At 38.0% G+C, this 21,556-nt stretch overlaps 1 protein-coding gene across 4 annotated transcripts in view; it reads left to right on the top strand.

Annotated features, from left to right (window-relative positions):
• Positions 1 to 21,556, top strand: part of rgrb (retinal G protein coupled receptor b) — a 53,034-nt gene that overhangs the window by 26,982 nt on the left and 4,496 nt on the right. For 2 of the 4 annotated variants that reach the window (XM_030122306.1, XM_030122307.1), the window contains 2 exons: positions 279 to 392; positions 2,565 to 2,999. In XM_030122306.1, coding sequence (XP_029978166.1) covers positions 279 to 392; positions 2,565 to 2,705 — 255 coding nt within the window. In that variant the 3' untranslated portion in view covers positions 2,706 to 2,999. Of the gene's footprint in view, positions 1 to 278; positions 393 to 2,564; positions 3,000 to 10,201; positions 10,208 to 12,301; positions 12,314 to 21,556 lie in introns of those variants that run through there. The other 2 variants (XR_003934110.1, XR_003934109.1) reach the window with 2 other exon arrangements.

Here is a 21,556-nt window from a genome sequence, read left to right as displayed (position 1 = left end):
TACTGGTATGGCCCGCTTGAGCTTTAATTGGGCTAAATATGGCCCCTGAACCAAAATGAGTGTGACACCCCTGCTCTACACACACACACACACACACACACACACACACACACACACACACAAACACAGTAGCAGTCATGAATTTTTGCCAGTATGGCCATGAAATAGGCATTCAGTTCTGTTCTAAGCAGTCTTAAAAAGGTCTTCAAAAGTCTTAAATGTAACTCGTAGAAACCTGTAGTGACCCTGCTGTGATGTGCTGCTCTTGTGTTTTCCAGTTCAACACCAGTTTGCCGTTGAGGGTGATGCTGATGTGCTGGGGCCCCTATGTGCTCATGTGTATCTACGCCTGCTTCGAGAACGTCAAAGTCATATCTCCAAAGCTTCGAATGGTGAGTGCTGGTCATGTTTGAGGCCAAATGAAGTCAACATGCAGGAAAAGAGGATGGATTTGTACAACAATCAGATCCAGGATCCACCATTCACTAAGGCCCGGTTTACATGACAACACTCTTGGGTGAAAACGACTAAATATTTTATCAGATGTGCTTTTTGTTTAGACGGCAGCAGCATTTTTGGGGGTTGAAGACGCAAAAACGTGAAACCACCTTCCAGAGTGGAGATCTTAAAAACACCGTCTAAAGCACAGGTGTCAAACTCCGGTCCTCGAGGGCCGGTATCCTGCATGTTTTAGATGTTTCCCTCTTCCAGCACACCTGACGGTCGTTATCAGGCTTCTGCAGAGTTGGATGATAGGCTCATCATTTGAATCAGGTGTGTTGGAAGAGGGAAACATCTAAAACATGCAGGATACCGGCCCCTGAGGATCTGAGTTTGACACCCCTGGTCTAAAGGGTTGAAAACACAAAACTGCATTTTCTTGTTGCGTACAGTTTACATCACAGGCACGCACTGGTACACGAAAACAACAACATGTCGGATTATTTCCCTGCAACGGACCTTTATGTTGCCCTAGCCGTTCTAATTTACATCCAAGAGTCCTGAGTTACAGCAATTGTCGTGAATCGCTATGTTCTGTTTACTGTTTTGTGATTGTATTTTGCACTCGGACAGAACAGGAAGAGAAGTAGAAAGGTTCTACGCCACCTAGCCACCTGGCATATATACAGGGTGGGGAAGCAAAATTTACAATATTTTGAGGCAGGGATTGAAAGACAGTGTATGACCAATTAGTTTATTGAAAGTCATGAGAATTTATTTGCCACAAGAAAATGTACATAATAGAAAATGTTTTTATTCTATGTGTCCTCCTTCTTTCTCAATAACTGCCTTCACACGCTTCCTGAAACTTGCGCAAGTGTTCCTCAAATATTCGGGTGACAACTTCTCCCATTCTTCTTTAATAGTATCTTCCAGACTTTCTCGTAATAGTTTTGCTCATAGTCATTCTCTTCTTTCCATTATAAACAGTCTTTATGGACACTCCAACTATTTTTGAAATCTCCTTTGGTGTGACGAGTGCATTCAGCAAATCACACACTCTTTGACGTTTGCTTTCCTGATTACTCATATGGGCAAAAGTTTCTGAAAAGGTATGGATAATAGTGTTAGGTATGATTATGACATCAATATATGTTTGGTTTCAAAACAATTGATGTAGTGCCTGCTGAGAAAAAAACAACTAAATGTTCATTGTAAATTTTGCTTCCCCACCCTGTACTACATCGATAAATAGGAAATTTCACACACTTTTGTATGTCCGTCTGCATGCAGATTTTCCCCCAAAATGTACGTCTAAACGCAGAATTAAAAGTGAGAACACACCGTTTGCGTTTTCGGTTGTAGAATGTAAACGTCTAAACCAGTGTTTTCTCAACCTTTTTTGAGCAAACGCCCCTTTATGTTATCATGACCCTCTTGCCACCCCCCCCCCTCCCAGCCAAAAAAGAAATTGCGACAGGGGCAGCTATAGCGCTCTGTAACAAATTGTTGAGCAGGGGTCTGATCGAGCTTATATACGCTGCATAGGTAGCATCCATCTCGGGTGGGGGGTTCTACACCACCTAGACCCCTGGTGTGCATACTACATCGATAAATAGGAAATTTCACACACTTTTGCGTGTCCGTCCACATGCAGATTGTCCCCCAAAACCTACATCTAAACACGGAATTGAAAGTGAGAATGCAAAACCACTTCTGTGTTTTTGGCTCAGAACGTTACCGTCTAAACCAGTGTTTCGCAACCCCCCTTTATGTTATCATGACCCTCTTGCCACCCACCCACCCAATCAGTGGTCTGCAGTGTTATACATCACAGTTTAGTATGGAACCTCGGTGGAGGTGATTCCAAAAAACTAGTACTGTGTACGAGATTCCAGGTCCTTTTTTGGAATCAAACGCTAAAAGGCCGAGCCGAGTCGAGTCAAGTCAAACCGGTACCACGCATTATACAAACTAACGCCCCCCCATTTTGGTCTCAGCGCCCCCCTTCTCAGCTTTCTCGTTCCAAACACCCCCCGGCGGTGTCCCAAACGCCCCCTGTTGAGAAACACCGGTCTAAACGTAGCCTAAAAGCTGTTGTATGTGTTTGTTTCTTCTTGCAGTTGCTTCCTGTCATCGCCAAGACAAACCCGATCTTCAACGCTCTCCTCTACTCTTTCGGAAATGAGTTCTACCGAGGAGGAGTGTGGCACTTCCTGACCGGACAGAAGATCAGCGACCCAGTTGCTAAAAAGTCCAAATGAAAGGAAACTTCTGGACAAAGTCAGTAACCTCAACATCTTATCACTTATCGTAGATCCCTCACACTTTTTTGGTACATGTCGATTTGTACAGGTGTTATATTTGCACATGACTAGTACAGGAGATGTCTGTGTTTGGATCCACCGCTGTAGCCTTATACCGTATTTACCGCCTTTTGACACAACGTTTCACTGCTAACTTTTCCATTTGGAACATGTGATGAAATGTTACTGGAGGAGTCTGCACTTCTCTGTCTGTACAAACATTTAAGAATAAACACAAATGAAGATTCTTTATGTTGTTGTTTTTTTCCTTTTAATTCGTCACCTGTCTGTGGTTTTAAAGCCGTGTTACAGCGCTGCACTCAGTGACACAGCGCGTTTGAGGCTTTAACTAATTACCTGTTCGTGTTAAAGACACTGACATTATGTAACCGCTAAATATAGAACGGAAGTGATCATGCAATGAGGCAATAACAAACACACACTTCTGACTTACCTGATGTAACATGAACCAAATAGTTTGGAGGTTTTAAAACATGAGAATTATTTAACCGTTTTTTTTTTTTTAGGTCTTTAAAAAATTCTAATCAGCCTTTTTTTTCCTAATTTAGTTAATTTTGATAAATAATAGACGATGATTAATTAAATGAGACAACTGTATTTTTACACTTTTACCTGTAAAAGTGGAATAGTTTTCCTCTTTTTATTCCTTTTTATATAGTGCAGTTATTACATCCCAGTTATACTTCATCTATCAACAATATATCACACTGAGGTAAAATAAATATTGTAATCCAACTTTACAGGCTGCAGCATAGTTACATATTAAACATGGAAAAAACGTGAAAGACAATGAAAATTTTAAAAAAAACAAACAAAAAAAAAAAAACAGTAGAAATAAACAATTATAATAACACTTTTATTTATAATTAATCTGGCTTTTTGTTAACATGGGTTTTTATTCATCACCAAAACACCAAAAATCACTTTGTGGTCCATGTCCAAGCATAAAAAAAACTTTAATTACATGTAAAAGTTTGCATTTAGAATGATAGCATCTATCTCAGGGGTGTCAAACTCATTTTAGTTCAGGGGCCATATTCAGCTAAATTTGATCTGCAGTGGGCCGGACCAGAAAAATAATAACATAATAACCTATAAATAATGACAACTCCAAATTTTTGTCTTTGTTTTAGTGTAAAAAAAAAAACATTAAATTATGAAAATACTTACTTTTAGAAATTATCCAAACAAAAAAAAAAAATGAAAAAACTGAAATTTAAATTAAAAAACATAAGAAAATTTAGTGCAATTTTAACAATATTATGCCTCAACTTATCATTTCTCCATGTGCATTATGGATCAGATCTACAAAGACACTAAACACTGTGGAACAGGAAGAAAAATTGTTAAAATTGTGCTTAATTTTCTTTAGAAGTTTCAGGTTGTTCATATTTGTTCAGGTTATTCACATTTTATTGTCACAGGATAGTTTGGAAATGTAAATATTTTTATAATTTAATGTTATTTTTTGCACTAAAACAGAAAAATAAAATTAAGTTGTTTATTCTAGATTTTTTTGGCTTAATTCAAGACTTTTTTACTTAATTGAAGATTTTTTTTTGGTTTAATTCAAGATTCAATTTTTTTTTTTTTTGGCTTAATTCAATATTTTTTTTTTACTTAACTGAAGAATTTTTTTTTTTTGCTTAATTCAAGATTTTTTTTGCTAAATTTGAGATTTTTTTTTTTTTTTTTTGCTTAATTGAAGATTTTTTTTACTCAATTATAGATTTTTTTTGTCTTAATTCAAAAAAATTTTTTTAAACTTAATTGAAGAATTTTTTTTTTTTACTTAATTAAAGATTTTTTGCTAAATTTGAGATTATTTTTGGCTGAATTGAAGATTTTTTTTTTTTTTTGGCTTAATTCAAGATTTTTTTTAACTTAACTGAAGATTTTTTTTTTTTTTGGCTTAATTCAAGATTTTTTGCTAAATTTGAGATTTTTTTTTGGCTTAATTGAAGATTTTTTTTTTACCTAATTGAAGATTTTTTTTTTTTTTTTGGCTTAATTCAAGATTTTTTCCTTCATTCAAGCTAAATTATTTTTTTTTGCTTAATTCAATTCAAGACTATGGAATTTTTGCACTTGGCAAAAACATCCCAGGGGCCGAACTGGACCCTTTAGCGGGCCTCATTTGGCCCCCGGGCCCCATGTTTGACACCCCTGATCTATCTTTTAAGCTTTAGTTAATGATTTTTTTAACTTAGACTTTTAAAATAGAACACAGTTGAGAATACAAATAAAATTACAGAATACAGTTGAGAATATAATAAATACAATTGAGTATTTAAAATTTTACTATGTGAAGTTATTTGATGATGAAAATGGGGGTGGGATTAAATAAGTTTTTCTTCTTCCCACTCCTTTTCGAGTGTAGATTAATGATTTTGGAATTTTAAATTTGCATGTATTCTGTAAATGCTCGAAATAAACAAATGAAACGAAATGAATAGGAGACGACGCTATTGAATATAGAATATTTTAACATTGATAAAGTTTTGCACAGGATTTTTATGGCCAATTATTTACAACTTTGCAACTGATACATTTATAGAAAAGTAAATGACAACAGATATACAAGCTAATATTAATGAAAGTAAATCACAGCCCCATTACAGATGTATTGAGGATGTTTGTTTATTTTATTTGGTCTGTGGGCTTCCGTGTCTGTGGGCTAATCACTGAGTGTAAGTGCAGGAGGGGTGGGCTAAAGACGACAGAGAAGCTGACCTCTGACCCCTGAGCTGCTAAAAAAGATGGCCTCCTAAAATAATCCACACAGACAAAGACTCCTGTCACAGTAACCTCGGAGACCGCCTGATCCTTTCGCCATCAATGGCAGAACGAAGGAGGAGGAGTCGACTTCAGAGACGCAGACGGACCGAAATAATCCTGATGGAGCCTCGAAAAAGAGCAATGAAATATCAGATTGTGTCATGTACAGCTCTGGAAACAAGAAAGAAATCTGTGGTTTTTAAATAACTTGACTACTCTGCCATCTGAAAAAGAATAAGAAACACCTGAAATATATCTAGGAGCACTTTGTGGTGCAACTTGAACCAGTTAAAATACTTTTGAAACATGAAAATGTGCCAAAAATTACCTTAATAGAGCACATAGTATATCTGTTAGGGGTTAGGGTTAGGGGGTTAGGGGTAGGGTTAGGGAAGGGTTAAGGTTAGGGTTAGAAGATTAGGGCTAGGGGGTTAGGGTTGGGGTTGGGTTAGGGTTTAGGGTTAGGTTAGGGTTAGGGGTAGGGTTAGGTTAGGGTTAGGGTGGGGGTTAGGGGTAGGGTTGGGGTTAGGGGTAAGGTTAGGGTTGGGGTTAGGGTTAGGTCAGGGTTAGAGGTTAGGTTAGGGTTAGGTTAGGTTAGGGGTTAGGGTTAGGTTAGGGGTTAGGGTTAGGTTAGGGGTTAGGGTTAGAGGGCTGGGTTAGGGTTAGGGGTTAGGTTAGGGTTAGAGGGCTGGGTTAGGTTAGGGTTAGAGGGCTGGGTTAGGTTAGGGTTAGAGGGCTGGGTTAGGTTAGGGTTAGAGGGTTAGGTTAGGGTGAGGTGTTAGGTTAGGGTTAGAGGGCTGGGTTAGGTTAGGGTTAGGGTTAGAGGGCTGGGTTAGGTTAGGGTTAGAGGGCTGGGTTAGGTTAGGGTTAGAGGGTTAGGGTTAGGTTAGGGTGAGGTGTTAGGTTAGGGTTAGAGGGTTAGGGTTAGGGTTAGAGGGCTGGGTTAGGTTAGGGTTAGAGGGTTAGGTTAGGGTGAGGTGTTAGGTTAGGGTTAGAGGGTTAGGGTTAGGGTTAGAGGGCTGGGTTAGGTTAGGGTTAGAGGGCTGGGTTAGGTTAGGGTTAGAGGGTTAGGGTTAGGTTAGGGTGAGGTGTTAGGTTAGGGTTAGAGGGTTAGGGTTAGAGGGCTGGGTTAGGTTAGGGTTAGAGGGCTGGGTTAGGTTAGGGTTAGAGGGTTAGGGTTAGAGGGTTAGGTTAGGGTGAGGTGTTAGGTTAGGGTTAGAGGGTTAGGGTTAGGGTTAGAGGGCTGGGTTAGGTTAGGGTTAGAGGGTTAGGTTAGGGTGAGGTGTTAGGTTAAGGTTTTAGGGTTAGGGTTAGAGGGCTGGGTTAGGTTAGGGTTAGAGGGTTAGGTTAGGGGTTAGGTTAGGGTTAGAGGGCTGGGTTAGGGTTAGGGGTTAGGGTTAAAATGAGTTGGACTTCCCTGCCTTTGTACTTTCACTGGAGGGTTAGGGTTAGGGTTAGGGGTTAAAATGAGTTGGACCTCCCTTCTTTTGTACTTTCACTGGAGGCCAGAACTGACCAATCAGCTTTAGAAACAACACAAACACTTAAATGATCGTCACTCCTCGTGCCACTCGGTCGACCTCTGGGGGATTTGTGAGGAACTAAACCAATCAGTTCACAATTCTCTGAAAAGATCTTTGACCGAGAACAAACGAGCACGGCCTTAATGACTGTGTAGTGGACTAGTGATCTAATTTGGTCTGAGCTGTAGATAGAAGCGCACTGGAACAGTAACAGGCTCAGAGGTGGAAAGCAGAACAACGTGTTAGTGACACATTAAACCTCAGTGAGTTTCCTTTGGACTCAGGTGACATATTTGACTGATTGGTTTTCCACAAGGTGAGCTGAAGGTGTCACTGGTCCCTGATTTGTGAAAATAACAGGAGTTAATTCTGCTAATGCTGCTCGGGGACAGATGGGAGCAAAAAGCAAAGCATCTGTCGTCAAAACGCACGACACGGCACAACGGCAAAGGCACCGACAGCAGAGCCGCCACATGTGGACGCATGTGACACGTTCAGAGATTTAGTGGATTTTGACCTTAAAAACACCAGGACTGCAGCCACCAAATCAGAAATGCTGACCTCATCTAAGCAGCATCACACACTGATAAAACATTTGAAACACAGAAACTCCAGGTCAAGGTTATAATAGTTTTGGATTTTTCATTTTAGCTTAGTTTTATTTAGTTTTGACTTTTTTTTTTCTCTAATTCAGTTAGTTTTAATTCGTTTTTAGAGCAGGTTTGCTAGTTTTTATTAGTTTGAATTTTTTTCTAAATGCTTAGTTTTAGTTTAGTTTTAGTTTTAGTATTAGTTTTAGTTTTATCATATCTTTTCTCTTCTTCGCTGTCGTATTCAAATAAATCCCAGACAGGACTCTGCTGCTTTCTCCCAACTTTAGTCTCCATGTTTCCAGGTGGAGTGGGGACCAGAAGACAAGTATAAATGACAAGTGACAAGAAGTGATGGACCGTTAAGTGCCGTTTGGTGCCAGCAGCTAAAATTGCTAGAGCGAAATAAAATCGATTTCGTATCAATCCGACATTGACAAAGATGAAAACAAAAGAAATTTTATCCATAATTTTTATACATTTTAGTTTTGTAAGCACACAATACAGTTTCAGTTAGTTATCGTTTTTTCTTTTAATTATAGTTTTTATTTATTTCAGTTAACAAAAATGTTTTTACAATTCCAGTTTTCGTTCATTTTCTTTAACGATAATAACCTTGGTTCAGATTAAAATTTATTTGTCATTTTCAGCATATAGAATACACAGAAATGAAACATTGTCTCCGACTGTCAGCAGCATTTAGTAAATAGTATAAATTACTGACAAAAAAGTTTTTTCAGTCTCGGCTTTTGCAGGTTCTGTACCAGGTTCTGTTTCAAACTCAGTTTAGTTCAGGGGTCATATCCAGGCCAATCCAGGCTTGTCACAGGTATGTGTGTCCTACAAGTTTCTCTACGTTTTAATTTTAAAATTGTTAAAATTATAGTTTTTCTTTATTTCAGTTAACGAAAATGTTTTTACAATTCCAGTTTCCGTCATTTCGTTTGTTTTCGTTAACGATAATAACCTTGCTTCAGGTCCTGCTTTGAGTAATCAACATTTTATTGTGAATTCTGTTTTGTTTGTTTTTTTTTTGTTTTTTTAACTTTTATTTAGATTTTTGCACAATATAAAACAGAACAAAAACATCTGAGACAAGACCTAAATAAAAAAATAAATAAATAAATTACACCACATAGTATTATTATTGTTACAAATATTATACTACATCTATAGATACATTGCCAAATATCGAGATATTCATATATTTGTATACATATGTACACATCTATATAAATGCAAAACACCTCATGCCAGGGCTTATAAGAGCAATTCTCATCAACAACCCAAAAAGTTTAATTATACAAATAGTCTTCGACCATGTGCCATCTCCGCTTAAAAAGATCCATTTTTATTTGTAATGATGCGGTCATTCTTTCCATAGTGTACACTTGTTTCAGTCTTTGTTTCCATTCTATTACTGTTGGTGACTTGACACTCTTCCAATTTACTGTTACTATTTTTTTTAGCAATCAATAGTAAAATATGTAAAATATATCTCTGCTCTGCATTAAAATCATTGACCGGGATGACTCCAAGTAAATGGAACAAAACATTTGAAGGGACTTCTCTTTTTACAATGAATTCTGTGGTTTTTCAAAGCAGTTTCAAAACCCTTTTAATAGTAAAAAAAAAGAAAATCAAATTGTTTACAGTGGTCAGTGCAGTGGTCAGCGCTGTGGCCTCAAAAAAAGAAGGTCCAGAGTTCAACACCAGAAACCTTTCTGTGTGGAGTTTCCATGTTCTACCTGTGTTTGCGTAGGTTCTCTTTGTGTACTCTGGCTTCCTTCCACCATCCAAAGACACACACGAACAGGTTAACTGGTTAATCTAAAGTGCCCATAGGTGGAGGTGACTGGTTGTTTGTCTCCATATGTCAGAAGCACTTATTTACCTTACCACCAGAGCCACCAGAGGGCGCTGAAGAATTCTGGAATTAATGCTTCAGACACCATTCAGCCTTACCATTTGACCACCGGAGGACGCTGATGAATTTCAGAAAAGGGACTTGAAACACCTTGAAACACCTCAAGGAACATTTTGATGGTCCTCTTGAATCATTTAGAACACATTTAGTCACATATGATGATGTGTCCAGAATGAAAACTTCTGGAGCACATACTATATAGTCTTACTATTTGGCCACCAGAGGGTACTGACACATTTTGGAATAAAGCCTTGAAAAATCTTGAAACACCTCAAGGAACACTTAAATGGTCCTCTTTAATCATTTAAAAGACACTCAGCCAAATTTGATGATGTGTCCAGAATGACCCTTTTTAGAGCACATACCATTCAGCCACCAGAGGATAGCGAAAATTTTTGGAATAAAGCCTTGAAACACCTCAAGGAACACTTAGATGGTCCTCTTTGATTATTTAGTGGACATTTAGCCACATTTGATAATATGTCCAAAATGACAGTTTTTAAAGCACATACTAAAGCCTTACTACTCGACCACCAGAGGGTACTGAAGAATTCTGAATTAATGCTTCAGGGACCATAAAACACCTTAAGGGATGACCACATGGACCTCAGTAAGTATCATGTGCACTTTTTATTGATTTGATGATCTGTTGAAAATGACTATTTTTGTACATATGAACACATACTATAGCCTTACTACTCGACCACCAGAGGGCACTGAAGAATATCTTGGTGTCCTGACTGATGCCTCCCTCACTTTCAGACCCCACATTGAAAACCTGGTAAAGAAGTTAAAGCTTAAACTGGGCTTTTACTTTTGAAACAAGTTGTGTTTTTCTTTTGATGTAAAAAAGCGCCTTGTCACTGCCAATTTTTTTATCAGTGTTAGATTATGGAGATGTACTTTATATGAACGCATCGTCTAAGTATCTTCAAAATGATTGACACAGTCTATCATGCTTCTCTGAGGTTTATTACAAATTCTAAAACCAGGACACATCATTGTGACTTGTATTCCAGAGTGGGCTGGCCTGCCCTGTCCACCAGGAGGCTGGGACACTGGTGCACCTTCATTTATGAGGCCATACTTGGGCTACTGCCTTCCTATATCTGTAGTTTAAGTACGAGAAGAAGTGTTGATTCTTATTGTCTGCGATCAAACGAGCATTTGTTCCTCTTTGTGCCATTTGCCCGTACAGAGGTGGGAAAAAGGGCATTTGCGTACTCTGCTCCGTCCACATGGAATATGTTGCTAAAAGACTGGAAACTCTCTGAACTGATCTCCCTGAATGCTTTTAAATCCAAACTCAAAGTGCTGGAGAACAACTCAATGACTTGCATGTGTTTTTCATAGGTTGAATTGTCCTGTAAATTATTGTTTTTTGTAATTGTATGAGGTAATTGTATGTTGTAACTATGTGTTGTGTTTCATGCTGTCTCTTGGCCAGGACTCCCTTGAAAAATAGGTTCTTAATCTCAATGGGATCCTTTTCCTGGTTAAATAAAGGTTAAATAAATAAAATTTAAAAAATTAATGTGTCAGACACCTTAAGGAATGATCACATGGATCTTAGTAAGTATCTGTTGCACTTTTTATGTACATTGGATGATATGTCCAGAGTGACCATTTTTGGAACACATACTATACAGCCTAACTACTCGACGACCAAGGTGTGATGATGAATTTTGGAATAAAAGTTTGAAACACCTTCAAACACATCACAGAAGGATTACAATGATATTAGCAAATATGTTGGGCACTTTTCATTGAAATTTGAACATGTGTCCAGAATGACCATTTTTGCACATATAAGCACATACTAAAGCCTTACTACTCAGTCACTTGAGGGCACTGATAAATTTTGGAACAAATGATTGAAACATCTTGAAACACCTCAGACAACAATCACATGGTCCTTAGCACCTGTCCAGTGAAGTTTTAGCCAAACTTGATATGTCCAAAATGACCATTTTTGAGCACATACTATATCCTTCCTACTCGACCACCAGAAGACACTGAAGAATTCTGGAATAAATGATTCAGACACCTTGAAAAACCTTAACGAAGGATCACATGGACCTCAGTAAGTATCTGGTGCACTTTTTATGTAAAGTTGATGAAATTTTTGAGCACATACCTTACTACTCGGTCACCAGGGTGTGAAGATGAATTTTGGAATAAAAGTTTAAAATACCTTGAACCACATAAGAGAAGGATTACACAGACATTAGCAAACATGTAGTGCACTTTTTATTGAAATTTGATGATGTGTCCAGAATGACCATTGTTGCACATATGAGTAAAAACTACAAAGCCTTACTACACAGCCGCCAGAGGGTACTGACAAATTTTGGATTAAAGCCTGGAAAAACCTTGAAACTCCTCAAAGAAGACTTAGATGGTCCTCTTTAATCATTTAGTGGACAGTTAGCCACATTTGATGATGTGACCAGAATGACCCTTTTCAGAGCACATACTATAGTCTTACCATTTGACCACCGGAGGGCACTGATGAATTTTGAAATAAGGACTTGAAAAACCTCAAGGAACACTTAGATAGTCCTTTTAAATCATTTTGAACACATTTAGCCACATTTGATGACGTGAAAAAAATAACCCTTTTAAGAGCACATACTATAGCCTTACCATTTCACCACCGGAGGGTGCCAATAAATTTTAGATTCAGGGACTTGAAATATCTTGAAACCCCTCAAGGAACATCTAGATAGTCCTCTTAAATCATTAAAAATAAATTTAGCCACATTTGATGACGTGACCAAAATGACCCTTTAAGGATTCACATACTATAGCCTTACGATTTGACCACCGGAGGGCGCTGATGAATTTTGAAATAAGGACTTGAAACACCTTGAAACACCTCAAAAACACTGAGATAATCCTCCTAAGTCATTTAGAACACATTTATTCACATTTGATGACGTGACCAAAATGACCCTTTTCAGAGCACATACTATAGCCTTACCACTTGACCACCGGAGGGCGCTGATGAATTTTGAAATAAGGACTTGAAACACCTTTAAACACCTCAAGGAAAACTTAGATACTCCTTTTAAATCATTTAGAACACATTTAGCAACATTTGATGACGTGACCAAAATGACCCTTTTCAGAGCACATACTATAGCCTTACCACTTGACCACCGGAGGGCGCTGATGAATTTTGAAATAAGGACTTGAAACACCTTGAAACACCTCAAGGAACACTGAGATAGTCCTTTTAAATAATTTAGAACACATTTAGCCACATTTGATGACGTGACCAAAATGACCCTTTTAGGATGCACATACTATAACCTTACGATTTGACCACCGTAGGGCGCTTAAGAGTTTTGAAATAAGGACTTGAAACACCTCAAAGAACAATTAGATAATCCTCCTAAGTCATTTAGAACACATTTATTCACATTTGATGACGTGACCAAAATGACCCGTTTCAGAGCACATACTGTAGCCTTACCATTTGACCACCGGAGGGCGCTAATGAATTTTGAAATAAGGACTTGAAACACCTTGAAACACCTCAAAGAACACTTAGATATTCCTCCTAAGTCATTTAGAACACATTTATTCAAATTTGATGACGTGACCAAAATGACCCTTTTCAGAGCACATACTGGAGCCTTACCATTTGACCACCGGAGGGCGCTGATGAATTTTGAAATAAGGACTTGAAACACCTTGAAACACCTCAAAGAACACTTAGATAATCCTCCTAAGTCATTTAGAGCACATTTATTCACATTTGATTACGTGACCAAAATGACCCTTTTCAGAGCACATACTGTAGACTTACCATTTGACCACCGGAGGGCGCTGATGAATTTTGAAATACGGACTTGAAAAACTTTGAAACACCTTAAAGAACAATTAGATAATCCTCCTAAGTCATTTAGAACACATTTATTCACATTTGATGACGTGACCGAAATGACCCTTTTCAGAGCACATACTATAGCCTTACCATTTGACCACCGGAGGGCGCTGATGAATTTTGAAATAAGGATTTCAGACACATTGAAACACCTCAAGGAACACTTAGATAGTCCATTTAAATCATTTTGAAAACATTTAGCCACATTTAATAACATGTCTGGAATTACCCTTTTCAGAGCACATACTATAGCCTTACCATTTGACCACCGGAGGGCGCTAATGAATTGTGAAATAAGGACTTGAAACACCTTGGAACACCTCAAGTAACTCCTAGATAGTCCTTTTAAATCAATTTTAACCCATTTAGCCACATTTGATGACGTGACCAAAATGACGCTTTTAAGAGTACATACTATAGCCTTACCATTTGACCACCGGAGGGTGCTGATGAATTTTATAAATAAGGACTTGAAACACCTTGAAACACCTCAAAGAACACTTAGATAATCCTCCTAAGTCATTTAGAACACATTTATTCACATTTGATGACGTGACCAAAATGACCCTTTTCAGAGCACATACTATAGCTTTACCATTTGACCACCGGAGGGCGCTGATGAATTTTGAAATAAGGACTTGAAACACCTTGAAACACCTCAAGGAACACTTAGATAGTCATTTTAAATCATTTAGAACACATTTAGCAACATTTGATGACGTGACCAAAATGACCCTTTTCAGAGCACATACTATAGCCTTACCATTTGACCACCAGAGGGCGCCGATGAATTTTGAAATAAGGACTTGAAACACCTTGAAACACCTCATGGAACACTTAGATAGTCTTTTAAAATCATTTTGAACACATTTAGCCACATTTGATGACGTGACGAAAATGACCCTTTTCAGAGCACAAACTATAGCCTTACCATTTGACCACCGGAGGGCTCTGATGGCTTTTTAAAAAAACGACTTGAAACACCTTGAAACACCTATAGGAACACTTAGATAGTCCATTTAAATCTTTACGAACAAATTTTGCCACATTTGATGATGTTTCCAGAATGACCCTTTTAAGAGCACATACTATAGCCTTACCATTTGACCACCGGAGGGCGCTGATGAATTTTGAAATAAGGACTTGAAACACCTCAAGGAACACTTAGATAGTCTTTCTAAATCATTTAGAACACATTTAGCAACATTTGATGACGTGACAAAAATGACCCTTTTCAGAGCACATACTATAGCCTTACCATTTGACCACTGGAGGGCGCTTTTGAATTTTGAAATAAGGACTTGAAACACCTTGAAACACCTCAAGGAACACTTAGATAATCCTTTTAAATCATTTAGAACACATTTAGCAACATTTGATGACGTGACCAAAATGACCCTTTTCAGAGCACATACTATGGTCTTACCATTTGACCACGGGAGGGCGCTGATGAATTTTGAAATAAGGATGTCAGACATATTGAAACACCTCAATAAACACTTACATAGTCCATTTAAATCATTTTGAAAACATTTAGCCACATTTGATAACGTGTCTGGAATTACCCTTTTCAGAGCACATACTATAGCCTTACCATTTGACCACCGGAGGGCGCTGATGAATTTTGAAATAAGGACTTGAAAAACCTTGAAACACCTAAAGGAACACTTAGATAGTCCTTTTAAATCATTTAGAACACATTTAGCCACATTTGATGACGTGACCAAAATTACCCTTTTCAGAGGACATACTATAGCCTTACCATTTGACCACCGGAGGGCGCTGATGAATTTTGAAATAAGGACTTGAAACACCTTGAAACACCTCAAGGAAAACTTAGATACTGCTTTTAAATCATTTAGAACACATTTTTCAACATTGGATGACGTGACCAAAATGACCCTTTTCAGAGCACATACTATAGCCTTACCACTTGACCACCGGAGGGCGCTGATGAATTTTGAAATAAGGACTGAAACACCTTGAAACACCTCAAAGAACAATTAGATAATCCTCCTAAGTCATTTAGAACACATTTATTCACATTTGATGACGTGACCAAAATGACCCTTTTCAGAGCACATACTGTAGCCTTACCATTTGACCACCGGAGGGCGCTAATGAATTTTGAAATAAGGACTTGAAACACCTTGAAACACCTCAAGGAACACTTAGATAGTCCTTATAAATCTTTACGAACAAATTTTGCCACATTTGATGATGTTTCCAGAATGACCCTTTTCAGAGCACATACTATAGCCTTACCATTTGACCACCGGAGGGCGCTGATGAATTTTGAAATAAGGACTTGAAACACCTTGAAACACCTCAAGGAACACTTAGATAGTCCTTTTAAATCATTTAGAACACATTTAGCCACATTTGATGACGTGACCAAAATGACCCTTTTCAGAGCACATACTGTAGCCTTACCATTTGACCACCGGAGGGCGCTGATGAATTTTGAAATAAGGATTTCAGACACATTGAAACACCTCAAGGAACACTTAGATAGTCCATTTAAATCATTTTGAAAACATTTAGCCACATTTGATAACGTGTCTGGAATTACCCTTTTCAGAGCACATAATGTAGCCTTACCATTTGACCACCGGAGGGCGCTGATGAATTTTATAAATAAGGACTTGAAACACCTTGAAACACCTCAAAGAACACTTAGATAATCATTCTAAGTCATTTAGAACACATTTATTCGCATTTGATGACATGACCAAAATGACCCTTTTCAGAGCACATACTTTAGCCTTACCATTTGACCACCGGAGGGCGCTGATGAATTTTGAAATAAGGACTTGAAACACCTTGAAACACCTCAAAGAACTCTTAGATAGTCCATTTAAATCATTTTGAAAACATTTAGCCACATTTGATAACGTGTCTGGAATTACCCTTTTCAGAGCACATACCATTTGACCACCGGAGGGCGCTGATGAATTTTATAAATAAGGACTTGAAACACCTTGAAACACCTCAAAGAACACTTAGATAATCCTTCTAAGTCATTTAGAACACATTTATTCACATTTGATGACGTGACCAAAATGACCCTTTTCAGAGCACATACTTTAGCCTTACCATTTGACCACTGGAGGGCGCTTTTATATTTTGAAATAAGGACTTGAAACACCTTGAAACACCTCAAAGAACTCTTAGATAGTTCTTTTAAATCATTTGAACCCATTTGGCCACATTTGATGATGTGACCAAAATGACGCTTTTAAGAGTACATACTATAGCCTTACCATTTGACCACCGGAGAGCGTTGATGAATTTTGAAATAAGGACTTGAAACACCTTGAAACACCTCTAGGAACACTTAGACAGTCCTTTTAAATCATTTTGAACACATTTAGCCACATTTGATAACATGTCTGGAATTACCCTTTTCAGAGCACATACTATAGCCTTACCATTTGACCACTGGAGGGCGCTGATTAATTTTGAAATAAGGACTTGAAACACATTCAAACACCTCAAGGAACACTTAGATGGTCCTCTTAAATCATTAAGAACACATTTAGCCACATTTGATGAGGTGACCAAAATTACCCTTTTCAGAGCACATACTATAGCTTTACCATTTGACCACCGGAGGGCGTTGATGAATTTTGAAATACGGACTTGAAACACTTCAAAGAAAACTTAGATAATCCTCCTAAGTCTTTTAGAACACATTTATTCATATTTGATGACGTGACCAAAATGACCCTTTTCAGAGCACATACTATAGCTTTACCATTTGACCACCGGAGGGCGCTGATGAATTTTGAAATAAGGACTTGAAACACCTTGAAACACCTCAAAGAAACACTTAGATAGTCCTTTTAAATCATTTAGAACACATTTACCCAAGTTTGATGATGTGTCCAGAATGACCCTTTTCAGAGCACATACTGTAGCCTTACCATTTGACCACCGGAGGGCGCTGATGAATTTTGAACTAAGGACTTGAAACACCTTGAAACACCTCAAGGAACACTTAGATAGTCCTTTTAAATCATTTAGGACACATTTAGCCACATTTGATGACGTGACCAAAATGACCCTTTAAGGATTCACATACTATAGCCTTACGATTTGACCACCGGAGGGCGCTGATGAATTTTGAAATAAGGACTTGAAACACCTTGAAACACCTCAAAAACACTGAGATAATCCTCCTAAGTCATTTAGAACACATTTATTCACATTTGATGACGTGACCAAAATCACGCTTTTCAGAGCACATACTATAGCCTTACCATTTGACCACCGGAGGGCGCTGATGAATTTTGAAATAAGGACTTCAAACACCTTGAAACACCTCAAGGAACTCTTAGATAGTCCTTTTAAATCATTGTGAACCCATTTAGCCAAATTTGATGACGTGACCAAAATGACGCTTATAAGAGTACATACTATAGCCTTACCATTTGACCACCGGAGGGCGCTGGTGAATTTTATAAATAAGGACTTGAAACACCTTGAAACACCTCAAAGAACACTTAGATAATCCTCCTAAGTCATTTAGAACACATTTAGCCACATTTGATGACGTGACCAAAATAACGCTTTTCAGAGCACATACTATAGCCTTACCATTTGACCACCGGAGGGCGCTAATGAATTTTGAAATAAGGACGTCAAACACCTTGAAACACCTCAAGGAACTCTTAGATAGTCCTTTTAAATCATTTTGAACCCATTTAGCCACATTTGATGACGTGACCAAAATAACGCTTTTAAGAGTACATACTATAGCCTTACCATTTGACCACCGGAGGGCACTGATGAATTTTATAAATAAGGACTTGAAACACCTTGGAACACCTCAAGGAACACTTACATAGTCTTTCTAAATCATTTAGAACACATTTAGCAACATTTGATGACGTGACCAAAATGACGCTTTTCAGAGCACATACTATAGCCTTACCATTTGACCACCGGAGGGCGCTGATGAAAGTTGAAATAAGGACTTGAAACACCTTTAAACACCTCAAGGAAAACTTAGATACTCCTTTTAAATCATTTAGAACACATTTAGCAACATTTGATGACATGACCAAAATGACCCTTTTCAGAGCACATACTATAGCCTTACCACTTGACCACCGGAGGGCGCTGATGAATGTTGAAATAAGGACTTGAAACACCTTGAAACACCTCAAGGAACACTGAGATAGTCCTTTTAAATAATTTAGAACACATTTAGCCACATTTGATGACGTGACCAAAATGACCCTTTTAGGATGCACATACTATAACCTTACGATTTGACCACCGTAGGGCGCTTAAGAGTTTTGAAATAAGGACTTGAAACACCTTGAAACACCTCAAAGAACACTTAGATATTCCTCCTAAGTCATTTAGAACACATTTATTCACATTTGATGACGTGACCAAATAGACCCTTTTCAGAGCACATACTGTAGCCTTACCATTTGACCACCGGAGGGCGCTGATGAATTTTGAAATAAGGACTTGAAACACCTTGAATTACCTCAAGGAACACTTAGATAGTCCTTTTAAATCATTTAGAACACATTTAGCCACATTTGATGACGTGACCAAAATGACCCTTTTCAGAGCACATATTATAGCCTTACGATTTGACCACCGGAGGGCGCTGATGAATTTTGAAATACGGACTTGAAAAACTTTGAAACACCTTAAAGAACAATTAGATAATCCTCCTAAGTCATTTAGAACACATTTATTCACATTTGATGACGTGACCGAAATGACCCTTTTCAGAGCACATACTATAGCCTTACCATTTGACCACCGGAGGGCGCTGATGAATTTTGAAATAAGGATTTCAGACACATTGAAACACCTCAAGGAACACTTAGATAGTCCATTTAAATCATTTTGAAAACATTTAGCCACATTTAATAACATGTCTGGAATTACCCTTTTCAGAGCACATACTATAGCCTTACCATTTGACCACCGGAGGGCGCTAATGAATTGTGAAATAAGGACTTGAAACACCTTGGAACACCTCAAGTAACTCCTAGATAGTCCTTTTAAATCAATTTGAACCCATTTAGCCACATTTGATGACGTGACCAAAATGACGCTTTTCAGAGCACATACTATAGCTTTACCATTTGACCACCGGAGGGCGCTGATGAATTTTGAAATAAGGACTTGAAACACCTTGAAACACCTCAAAGAAACACTTAGATAGTCCTTTTAAATCATTTAGAACACATTTACCCAAGTTTGATGATGTGTCCAGAATGACCCTTTTCAGAGCACATACTGTAGCCTTACCATTTGACCACCGGAGGGCGCTGATGAATTTTGAACTAAGGACTTGAAACACCTTGAAACACCTCAAGGAACACTTAGATAGTCCTTTTAAATCATTTAGGACACATTTAGCCACATTTGATGACGTGACCAAAATGACCCTTTAAGGATTCACATACTATAGCCTTACGATTTGACCACCGGAGGGCGCTGATGAATTTTGAAATAAGGACTTGAAACACCTTGAAACACCTCAAAAACACTGAGATAATCCTCCTAAGTCATTTAGAACACATTTATTCACATTTGATGACGTGACCAAAATCACGCTTTTCAGAGCACATACTATAGCCTTACCATTTGACCACCGGAGGGCGCTGATGAATTTTGAAATAAGGACTTCAAACACCTTGAAACACCTCAAGGAACTCTTAGATAGTCCTTTTAAATCATTGTGAACCCATTTAGCCAAATTTGATGACGTGACCAAAATGACGCTTATAAGAGTACATACTATAGCCTTACCATTTGACCACCGGAGGGCGCTGGTGAATTTTATAAATAAGGACTTGAAACACCTTGAAACACCTCAAAGAACACTTAGATAATCCTCCTAAGTCATTTAGAACACATTTAGCCACATTTGATGACGTGACCAAAATAACGCTTTTCAGAGCACATACTATAGCCTTACCATTTGACCACCGGAGGGCGCTAATGAATTTTGAAATAAGGACGTCAAACACCTTGAAACACCTCAAGGAACTCTTAGATAGTCCTTTTAAATCATTTTGAACCCATTTAGCCACATTTGATGACGTGACCAAAATAACGCTTTTAAGAGTACATACTATAGCCTTACCATTTGACCACCGGAGGGCACTGATGAATTTTATAAATAAGGACTTGAAACACCTTGGAACACCTCAAGGAACACTTACATAGTCTTTCTAAATCATTTAGAACACATTTAGCAACATTTGATGACGTGACCAAAATGACGCTTTTCAGAGCACATACTATAGCCTTACCATTTGACCACCGGAGGGCGCTGATGAAAGTTGAAATAAGGACTTGAAACACCTTTAAACACCTCAAGGAAAACTTAGATACTCCTTTTAAATCATTTAGAACACATTTAGCAACATTTGATGACATGACCAAAATGACCCTTTTCAGAGCACATACTATAGCCTTACCACTTGACCACCGGAGGGCGCTGATGAATGTTGAAATAAGGACTTGAAACACCTTGAAACACCTCAAGGAACACTGAGATAGTCCTTTTAAATAATTTAGAACACATTTAGCCACATTTGATGACGTGACCAAAATGACCCTTTTAGGATGCACATACTATAACCTTACGATTTGACCACCGTAGGGCGCTTAAGAGTTTTGAAATAAGGACTTGAAACACCTTGAAACACCTCAAAGAACACTTAGATATTCCTCCTAAGTCATTTAGAACACATTTATTCACATTTGATGACGTGACCAAATAGACCCTTTTCAGAGCACATACTGTAGCCTTACCATTTGACCACCGGAGGGCGCTGATGAATTTTGAAATAAGGACTTGAAACACCTTGAATTACCTCAAGGAACACTTAGATAGTCCTTTTAAATCATTTAGAACACATTTAGCCACATTTGATGACGTGACCAAAATGACCCTTTTCAGAGCACATATTATAGCCTTACGATTTGACCACCGGAGGGCGCTGATGAATTTTGAAATACGGACTTGAAAAACTTTGAAACACCTTAAAGAACAATTAGATAATCCTCCTAAGTCATTTAGAACACATTTATTC

This window comes from Sphaeramia orbicularis, chromosome 19 (genome assembly GCF_902148855.1).
Source record: "Sphaeramia orbicularis chromosome 19, fSphaOr1.1, whole genome shotgun sequence".
In the NCBI taxonomy this organism is placed as follows: domain Eukaryota; kingdom Metazoa; phylum Chordata; class Actinopteri; order Kurtiformes; family Apogonidae; genus Sphaeramia; species Sphaeramia orbicularis.
Note: the sequence above shows the minus strand (reverse complement) of the source record. Positions and strands in the feature narration are given on the sequence as shown.